The sequence below is a fragment of the Poeciliopsis prolifica genome, unplaced genomic scaffold (assembly GCF_027474105.1).
Source record: "Poeciliopsis prolifica strain line A6 unplaced genomic scaffold, Auburn_PproV2 SCAFFOLD001, whole genome shotgun sequence".
Classification (NCBI taxonomy): Eukaryota; Metazoa; Chordata; class Actinopteri; order Cyprinodontiformes; family Poeciliidae; genus Poeciliopsis; species Poeciliopsis prolifica.
In genome coordinates this window covers 4,153,183-4,164,118 of record NW_026562376.1, presented here as the reverse complement: position 1 = coordinate 4,164,118, position 10,936 = coordinate 4,153,183, and the positions used below count along the sequence as shown (strand labels likewise).

Here is a 10,936-nt window from a genome sequence, read left to right as displayed (position 1 = left end):
AACATGCCGGCTCAGACGTCGCCCGGCCAAACAAGGTCTGCGTCAGGTGTTGGGGAACCAGAGCACCTTGATGACAAATGGGCTACTGGAACAAGACGGAAATGGGCGAGAGATGAAAATGTGGATCTGTTGGAATGCTACTACTCAAGTAACCCTAGTGAGAGAGGTTACATGCAAAGACTGGGGAAGGAATGGTTACTTCGACATCCCCAGTCAACACTAAGCGCTAAACAACTAGTAGCTCAGTGTTCCAACATCCGCAAACGGCAACTGCTATCACAACTTGAGATTGACGAGATACAACACAAATGCTACGGCAAAAGGGAGGAACCCAGATGTCAGGACTGTGGGGACTTAACTACAAGTCCCCACCCCACCCAGTGAGGGGATACACGGCCCCAATGAGCGAAACAGAGCTGAACGAGACAGCTGCTGACCTGAGAGAGAGAATCATGACCCGAATCATGACCCGAATGTGCACGGCTGAGTGAAGTACCATCAGTGAAGTACCATTGAGAACGATCCCTACCAACACCATAACCACTCCACTCAACCAGCTAAGGTGTACTCTCAATGGCAGGGTAATAACAACAGAGCAGACCCACCAAGGCTGGAGACTGAACAATACTGGAAAGGCATATGGGAAAGGGAGGCGTCCCACAACAGCAATGCACAGTGGCTGATCTCTCTACGAGAGGACCACAGCAACCTCCCTGAGCAAGCCCCGGTAACCATCACTGTGACAGATGTTCAAGAAAGAGTCTCAGGTATGAAAAACTGGACAGCACCTGACATGATCCATGCCTACTGGCTAAAGAAACTCACTGCTCTCTATGAGCGACTGGCAGCCCAAATGAACCAGCTGCTACAAAGTGGGACTCACCCTGAATGGTTAACTGAAGGGCGGACAATCCTAATCCAGAAGGATCCATCAAAGGGTCCAGTCCCACCCAACTACCAATAACCTGCCTCTCCACAACCTGGAAGCTCATGTCAGGCATCATAGCGGCCAACATAAGCAAACACATGGATAAACACATGAGCACGGCACAGAAGGGTATCGGTGTAAATACCAGAGGAGCCAAAACACCAACTCCTCGTAGACCGCACAGTTGCCCGAGACTGCAAAACCCGACACATCAACCTGTGCATGGCTTGGATCGATTACAAGAAAGCCTATGACTCAATGCCGCATACTTGGATCATTGAATGCCTAGAGATGTATAACATCAACAGGATTCTGAGAGCCTTCATTGCAAACTCGATGAGGCTGTGGAAAACCACCCTTGAAGCCAACTGCAAACCACTTGCATAAGTGTCCATCAAATGTGGCATATACCAAGGAGATGCTCTGTCCCCGCTACTGTTCTGCATAGGCCTGAACCCCCTCAGCCAAATTATCAACAAGACTGGCTACGGATACCGACTCAAAAATGGGGCCAACATCAGTCACCTTCTCTACATGGATGACATCAAGCTGTACGCCAAGAGTGAGCGAGACATCGACTCACTGATCCACACCACCAGGATCTACAGCACTGACATTGGGATGTCATTCGGACTAGAGAAGTGTGGTCGGCTGATCACAAAGAGGGGGAAGGTGATCCACACAGAAGGAGTCTCACTCCGACAAGGAACAATAGCAGACATAGAGGACAGTTACAAGTACCTAGGTATACCACAAGCAAATGGCAACCTCGATGAGACCACAAGGAAAGGAGCCACAGCTAAATACCTCCAACGAATAAGGCAAGTCCTGAGAAGCCAGCTCAATGGCAAGAACAAAATCCGTGCGATAAACAGCTATGCCCTGCCAGTAATCAGATACCCTGCTGGAATAATCAGGTGGCCAAAGGAGGAGATAAAAGCCACAGATATTAAGACCAGAAAACTACTAACAATGCATGGAGGGTTCCACCCCAAATCCAGCATCCTGAGACTGTACACGAGCCGCAAGGACGGAGGCAGAGGACTAGTGAGTGTGAGAACCACTGTCCAGGACGAAACAACTAAGATCCATAAATACATCAGGGACAAAGCCTCAACAGACAATGTGCTCAGTGAATGTCTCAGACAACAGGGAACGGAGGTTGAGGTGCCAGAGATACCATCAGGGGAGGTCAAGCCCTACATGGGATGTACCACCAGCAAATAACCCAAGTGGCTGATATCAGTAAATCCTACCAATGGCTGGAAAAAGCTGGACTCAAGGACAGCACAGAGGCCCTCATCCTGGCCGCCCAGGAACAGGCCCTAAACACCAGAGCAATAGAGGCCCAGATCTACCACACCAGACAAGACCCAAGGTGTAGGTTGTGCAAGGAGGCCCCTGAGACAGTCCAGCACATCACAGCAGGGTGCAAGATACTGGCAGGGAAAGCGTACATGGAGCGACATAAACCAAGTGGCAGGCATAGTGTACAGAAACATCTGTGCAGAATATGGACTGGAAACCCCGAGATCAAAGTGGGAAACACCCCCAAAGGTGGTGGAGAACGCCAGAGCTAAGATCCTGTGGGACTTCCAGATCCAGACAGACAAAATGGTAATGGCGAACCAACCAGACATTGTCGTAGTGGATAAACATCAGAGGAAAGCCGTTGTGGTAGATGTAGCAATACCAAGTGATTGCAACATCAGGAAAAAGGAACACGAGAAACTGGAAAATACCAGGGCCTCAGGGAAGAACTGGAGAGGGCCTGGAAGGTGAAGACCACAGTGGTGCCTGTGGTCATCGGGGCCCTCGGGGCAGTAACCCCCAAACTGGAGCAGTGGCTACAACAGATCCCAGGAACAACATCAGACATCTCAGTCCAGAAATGTGCAGTCCTTGGCACAGCCAAGATACTGCGCAGAACCCTCAAGCTCCCAGGCCTCTGGTAGAGGACCCGAGCTCAGAGGATAAGAACCACCCGCGGTGGGTGAGAAGGGAATTTTTTATTTTATTTTATAGTTTTCAAAATTTTTTCCAATTAGTATTGGTTCAGACTTCTAAAAGTCTGTTTTTGTTCCATGTTGTTTACATTTTCTTTTTCCAAATCTGCCTTTAATGAATAAATGTGGTTGTCTTATCTCATGTTTCGAGTTAGAAATGAAAATGTTGAAATAGATGAATTTGAGCAGTGATGTTGTTGAATGTGGGGGAAGCCGGAGCGCCCGGAGTGAACCCACACCTACACGGGGAGACATTTCCCCCCGTGTCCTGGCTTTTTAATATTAAAATGTCCAATTAACATCATCTGAACTTCTTTATCCAATTACTCCCAATCAGCCAGCTTTGAAATCTAATGTGCTGGAGACATAATTTCATGTCTACAGTGGATGGACTTTATTTCTGTTTGTGAATTTCCGCAGAAGTGACGGAGATACAGCCTTCCTAAATCGTTTCCACAGAGATAATTTTTTCATGGGTCTTTCTTGATCACAGTTTTCCTTCTCCTCAGCTGACTCTTCTGCTGCATGAGTCTCTGAGTCCTGACTTGATGTTTGTATTGTATCTTCATTTAATGTGACCTTTGTCTGTGGTCTCTGGTCTCTCTCCCCTTCTGTCCCCATTTGCACAGAAGTTGTCTGGGGGAACTCTGGTACGATGTCTAAATCAGTTCTTGGTATTTTAGTGTCTTGAATCAACTTGTTATTCGTCTCCATTGGGATGACAACAGCTTCCATTTCAGCTCTCATTGTCATCTGCTTCTTTTTCTGACATTTAGATTCAGTCAATTCTTCTGAAATGATCTGCTGAATGATCACTTCTTCTTTAGTTAGAATCTGGTTTATAACAGAGGCTGTCTGAAGCCCTTCTGCTTCTGAAACTCCCTGTTTACTGCTTGCTCCAGAAACCGTGTCATTATTTAAGGTTTCCGATTCAGAGCCAGGTTTCTTTGTCAATTCTATTCTGTTTTGACTTGTAGATGTCTTGTACAGCTTTGTCTGCCCATCCTGGTACCCATTCAGATCAGCCCACTGAGTTTCAGAGGGCTGATCTCTTAGAAATAAAAATATCTCAGTTTTCCTAAAAATTGTTTGTCGGACTGGTTTCAGATGGTATCTGGTGTCCAATACATGTATCTCAGCTTGCCTAAAAATTGTTTGTCGGACTGGTTTCAGATGGTATCTGGTGTCCAATACATGTATCTCAGCTTGCCTAAAAATTGTTTGTCGGACTGGTTTCAGATGGTATCTGGTGTCCAATACATGTATCTCAGGTTGCATGGAAAGTGTTTGTCGGACTGGTTTCAGATGGTATCTGGTGTCCAATACATGTATCTCAGGTTGCATAGAAAGTGTTTGTGGGACTGGTTTCAGATGGTATCTGGTGTCCAATACATGTATCTCAGGTTGCATAGAAAGTGTTTGTGGGACTGGTTTCAGATGGTATCTGGTGTCCAATACATGTATCTCAGGTTGCAGAGAAAGTGTTTGTCGGACTGGCTTCAGATGGCATCTGGTGTCCAATACATGTATCTCAGCTTGCGTACAAAGTGTTCGAGGGACTGGCTTTAACTGATAGCTTGTTTCTTGTGCGTCTTGCTCTGTTTCCATTGCAGCAGACTGGTTATCAACTGTTTGTGGGCGATTTTCTGACTCTGTCTGAGTTTCAACAGAAACCATTGGACTCTTTCTTTGTCTTCTCACGGAGAGTATCTTTCTCATCAAATCTTTTTGTTGTTTAATTGTAGCATTTAGCTTCTTATTTATTGCAGACATCTCATCAAGTTGTTTCATGAGGTACTTCTGTACAGCAATATGCACCAGTTCAAAGTCCATCAATTTGGCTACACACTCACACTTTGGATGACTTGTTGCTTTTTCAGAGGGGTAGGGTGAAACCATTGAAACATTTTTTGTTCCAGTGATATCAGTGAAAAAGTTGACATCCACATGAGGCTCTGAGTCAGGGAGCGTTTTCCAAAATGTCTTCGGTCCGCTGCTGGGCAAAGCTACCTGATGACTTCGTTGTTCTGCCAGAGGACCATTAATGATGTCATCATTTTCAGCAAAAAACGAAAGATCAATGCAAGCACCTTCCTCGGGGAAGGATTTCCACAACAGTGGGGTCTTCTTGTTGCGCTTACTCTTAGAAAGCTGTTTGTCCCCTTTTTGATTGACTTTCTTTAGTGAGCTGGAGATGTTTTGCACTTCGGCGTCTGGCTGTGTGGTAGAGATTGCCGTGCTGTCAGGAAAACTGTCCTCTTTCAAGGAAGCGCCTTCGTCACGTTCTTGTGAAGCCATTAAAACATTTTGGGGTCCAATGATCTCAGGGAAAAAACTGACATCTACATGAGGCTCTGAGTCAGGGAGCGTTTTCCAAAATGTATTCGGTCCGCTGATGGGCAAAGCTGCCTGATGACTTTGTTGTTCTGCCAGAGGACCATTAATCATGTCATCATTTTCAGCAAAAAACGAAAGATCAATGCAAGCACCTTCCTCGGGGAAGGATTTCCACAACAGTGGGGTCTTCTTGTTGCGCTTACTCTTAGAAAGCTGTTTGTCCCCTTTTTGATTGACTTTCTTTAGTGAGCTGGAGATGTTTTGCTCTTCAGCGTCTGGCTGTGTGGTAGAGATCGTCGTGTTTTCAGGAAAACTTTCCTCTTTCAAGGAAGCGCTTTCGTCACGTTCTCGTGAAACCATTGAAACATTTTTTGTTCCAGTGATATCAGTGAAAAAACTGACATCTACATGAGGCTCAGAGTCGGGAAGCGTTTTCCAAAAAGTCTTCGGTCCCCTGCTGGGCAAAGCTGCCTGATGACTTCGTTGTTCTGCCAGAGGACCATTAATCATATCATCATTTTCAGCAAAAACCGAAAGATCAATGCAAGCACCTTCCTCGGGGAAGGATTTCCACAACAGTGGGGTCTTCTTGTTGCGCTTACTTTTAGAAAGCTGTTTGTCCCCTTTTTCATCCACTGTCTCCAATACGTTGGTAATCGATTCACTTTCTACCATCATTGAAGAGTCCTGCAGTTCAATATTCTCAGCAGACTTCTTCAGCTCCTCAGCTGCGTGCAGCTCCCACCACACTGCAAATGACATCTTCTTTTTGCGCTTGAGTGGTTTGGGTGGCTGTAATTCCCTGCCCACAAATGTTGTCAGATGCGACCTCTTCGACTGTCGGTTGGTTGGACTGCATTGTATCCTTTCGTTGATTTGGGTTGTTAATTAAAATCACTTTTCTAGAATCTCTGTAAAATATCAAGTTTAGTTTGATGTCAATCTCCTAAAGAAATGAGCACCAAACAAAGTTGAAGATCTTACTGTGAACTGCTAAACGAACTCTCAAGACAAACGTATCACCAACGGCTGCTAACAGGTTGTGACATCAGTAGATCGATGTGAGGAACTTTTATAATCGCTGGTGATGTCAAAATTCTGCCTTTGGAGTCACATTGTGATGTCATAGTTTCAGAAAGTGTCAGTGGGCTTTTAAACTGTCACTGTTTGCCATAGTTATCAGTGACTATGGTAACTATGGCAGGGGAGACAGGTGAGGCTCAGCCTCACCTGTCATAATGGAAAAATATAATAAAATAATTTATATTGCTATTTTCCCCCTGCCACCTTAATAATAGTATAGTTTTAAAAAAGCTTTCTGAATATATATATATATATATATATATAAAAAAAATTCCCTTCTCACCCACCGCGGGTGGTTCTTATCCTCTGCGCTCGGGTCCTCTACCAGAGGCCTGGGAGCTTGAGGGTCCTGCAGTATCTTGGCTGTGCCAAGGACTGCACATTTCTGGACTGAGATGTCTGATGTTGTTCCTGGGATCTGTTGTAGCCACTGCTCCAGTTTGGGGGTTACTGCCCCGAGGGCCCCGATGACCACAGGGACCACTGTGGTCTTCACCTTCCAGGCCCTCTCCAGTTCTTCCCTGAGGCCCTGGTATTTCTCCAGTTTCTCGTGCTCCTTTTTCCTGATGTTGCAATCACTTGGTATTGCTACATCTACCACAACGTGTACAGCAACATGAGACTGTACACGAGCCGCAAGGAAGGAGGCAGAGGACTAGTGAGTGTGAGAACCACTGTCCAGGACGAAACAACTAAGATCCATAAATACATCAGGGACAAAGCCTTAACAGACAATGTGCTCAGTGAATGTCTCAGACAACAGGGAACGGAGGTTGAGGTGCCAGAGATACCATCATGGGAGGACAAGCCCCTACATGGGATGTACCACCAGCAAATAACCCAAGTGGCTGATATCAGTAAATCCTACCAGTGGCTGGAAAAGCTGGACTCAAGGACAGCACAGAGGCCCTCATCCTGGCCGCCCAGGAACAGGCCCTAAACACCAGAGCAATAGAGGCCCAGATCTACCACACCAGACAAGACCCAAGGTGTTGGTTGTGCAAGGAGGCCCCTGAGACAGTCCAGCACATCACAGCAGGGTGCAAGATACTGGCAGGGAAAGCGTACATGGAGCGACATAACCAAGTGGCAGGCATAGTGTACAGAAACATCTGTGCAGAATATGGACTGGAAACCCCGAGATCAAAGTGGGAAACACCCCCAAAGGTGGTGGAGAACGCCAGAGCTAAGATCCTGTGGGACTTCCAGATCCAGACAGACAAAATGGTAATGGCGAACCAACCAGACATTGTCGTAGTGGATAAACATCAGAGGAAAGCCGTTGTGGTAGATGTAGCAATACCAAGTGATTGCAACATCAGGAAAAAGGAGCACAGAAACTGGAGAAATACCAGGGCCTCAGGGAAGAACTGGAGAGGGCCTGGAAGGTGAAGACCACAGTGGTGCCTGTGGTCATCGGGGCCCTCGGGGCAGTAACCCCCAAACTGGAGCAGTGGCTACAACAGATCCCAGGAACAACATCAGACATCTCAGTCCAGAAATGTGCAGGTCAGCTCCCAGGACCCTCTGGTAGAGGACCCGAGCTCAGAGGATAAGAACCACCCGCGGTGGGTGAGAAGGGAATTTTTTTTTTTTTTTTTTATATATATATATTTGGCCATTATTGTTAAACTTAATGTTGATGTGTTTATTACAGGCGTCTATGGGACAGTTATGTATCGGTTCAACACGGGACGCATATTTAACGGCCAAATATGGACGACTCCTATTTTACGGGATGGGCGGCGATCCTATTCAGGGTTGAGATACAGTTTTAAGGGCGCTGGAGCGGAAAACCACAAACGCAAAAGTTCAATCACATAGAAATCTACTGTTAATCTCTTCATGTTAAATAAATAAAAAGTATGACTTATTATTGAAGTATTTAGTCGTTATTTCAGCTTGACTCATGCAGAACTGATCTGATCGTTTCCATAACAACGATCAGAAGCCAGACCTTGCCTCAGACCTCCAGTGACCTCACTGATGAGGTCATAAAAGACATCATGTACATCACAATAGATCAAAGAAGTTCTAAAGCTTGCATGTCTTGTGCGCCAACACTGAGCCCATAAAGTTCTGTCAGACACTCGAATCAGCAGCAGCAAAAATGTCGAAGTGCTCCAAGAAAATCCATTTTCCGTGCCTTGAGCCACAAATCTCACTTGACTCCAGCGATGAAGACTTGACTAAAGTACGCGAGGATGAGCTGAGTGAATCTGACTCAGAACTGGAGCAGGAAGCCCAGATAATTCCTGTGACAGCGGGGGAAATCAAAGAGATGCAGAGACGGCTGCAAGATTCCTTCGAAGAACAAGAGCTGCTAAGGAAGAAGGTTGAAAAAAATGAGAATTATATTAAATTACTTCAACGGGAACTGAGGAAGGAACACCACAGAGATAAAAGAAAGGTTGAAGATATGTCACCTGAGTCGTCTCACATTCCACCACCTCCGAATGACAATGACTCTGTGTGGAACACTTATTGGAAAAAGTTGTCCCATCAATTCGAAGATTACTTTGGAGATCTACTCGTCCAGCCAGAGGAGCCAATTGTAAAGAAAGAGGACAAACTGAGGCCTAAGAAGTTAGAAGAGAACATGAAACGGGCGGAACGAGATGCCATTCCACTACAAAATCTTTGCAATAACCTGGATGCCCTGTGCAATTGGAACTCTCGACACCTGTCTCTATTTTGGTTTGTCACATACCTCTACACAGCGTGGCATGGCTGGACCATCCCCATGTTGCTGCTGCTATTAATTCTCCGCCTTTCTTTGAATTATTTAATTACAAAAGGCTGGAAGATTAACTGGAGCATCGTCCCGGAGCTGACTGAGCCGCTGGGACTTCCAAAGGCACACCCGTCATGGAGAGAGAAGCTCCATCAGGTTCACGATGTTCTTCATCAAACCCAGAACCTGTTTGGACTGATAGCCGACTCCCTCGAGAAGGGAAAAAATCTGTTGATGTGGGTCAAGCCAGACACGACCATGAAGTTCTACATTTTACTGTGGGTGTTCTTCTTCTTTTCATGCTTTTTACCATATCAGATGATGGGATCAATCTTAGTTTTTTCTGCCGGCTTAAAGTTCTTCATCGTTGACTCCATCTTTAACACTTACCCCAACCTAAAGAAACGATATGACACCTTCGCAGTTTTCTGGGAAAAGTTACCCGTCGACTCACAGCTGCAAGATCACAAAGACGACAAGCGCCACAGCCTGTTTGCTGCAACAAGGGCTCGACTGAGCAGCTTCACCGCTGCTCATTTCAGAAACGTTGGCAGCCCGTTCCATTTCCTGAAAAAGAAAAAACCATTTCATGAAATGTTTAACATCCCAGAGACAGAGCAACCTGTGCCTGAGTTTAAGACCGGCTGGCATTGCTATATGGTGAATAGAGACAGGAATATAACATCAAAAGAATTCGGCGGTTATGGAGTTCTCTATGTCACAGAGAATTATTTGTGTTTTAAGAACTCCATAACTAAGTTCCACACAGCTGTAAAATTGAAGGACATCACAGAATTCAAGAGGTATAAACTTATACCAGGACTGCCCGGCTCAGGTAGGGGGATGTCAATTGCAACGGCAACCACCAAAAAGCCACTCTTGTTTACTGCAATGATACACAGCAAACGGGCGTATCAAGCCATCTCCTCCCAGATGAGAAAAGTGTTTGAACAGGCAGCTCTGCAGTGTGCAAATATAGAGTGACTTGCACTCTGGTGCTGCAGCTACTTGGGAGGAGCACCAGGAGGCGACGACTCGGGAGGAGCAACAGGAGGCGACGACGTGGGAGGAGCAACAAGAGGCGATGACTCGGGAGGAGCACCAGGAGGCGACGACTCGGGAGGAGCACCAGGAGGCGACGACGCGGGAGGAGCACCAGGAGGCGACGAGGGAACACTGGGACGACCAGGAGGCGACGACGCGGGAGGAGCACCAGGAGGCGACGACGCGGGAGGAGCACCAGGAGGCGACGACTCGGGAGGAGCACCAGGAAGCGACGAGGGAACACTGGGACGACCAGGAGGCGACGACGCGGGAGGAGCACCAGGAAGCGACGAGGGAACACTGGGACGACCAGGAGGCGACGACGCGGGAGGAGCACCAGGATATACTATATATATATATATATATATATATATATATATATATATATATATATATATATATATTTTTTTTTTGAGAAACATTAAAAATGCAAATAAAAATAAATAAATTCCTTCTTTCTAAAATAAGACATATATATATATATATATATATATATATATATATATATATATATATATATATGTATATATATATATATACACACACATATGTGTATATACATATATGTGTATATATATATACATTTATATATATATATACGCACACATATGTGTAAATATACCTATATATGTGTATATATGTATATATATATATATATACACACACACACACACACACATATATATATATATATATATACATACACATATATAGGTATATTTACATATATACATATTTTTATTTTTATTTGAGAAACATTAAAAATGCAAATAAAAAAAAATAATTCCTTTATTTACATTTACA

General features: G+C 45.3%; 1 protein-coding gene across 1 annotated transcript; it reads left to right on the top strand.

Annotated features, from left to right (window-relative positions):
- The first annotated feature begins 8,407 nt into the window (after positions 1 to 8,407).
- Positions 8,408 to 10,414, top strand: LOC129363015 (GRAM domain-containing protein 4-like). Its single transcript, XM_055034910.1, has one exon. The coding sequence runs from the start codon at positions 8,465 to 8,467 to the stop codon at positions 10,070 to 10,072; it is 1,608 nt and encodes a 535-aa protein (XP_054890885.1). The 5' UTR covers positions 8,408 to 8,464; the 3' UTR covers positions 10,073 to 10,414.
- Positions 10,415 to 10,936: the final 522 nt, after the last annotated feature.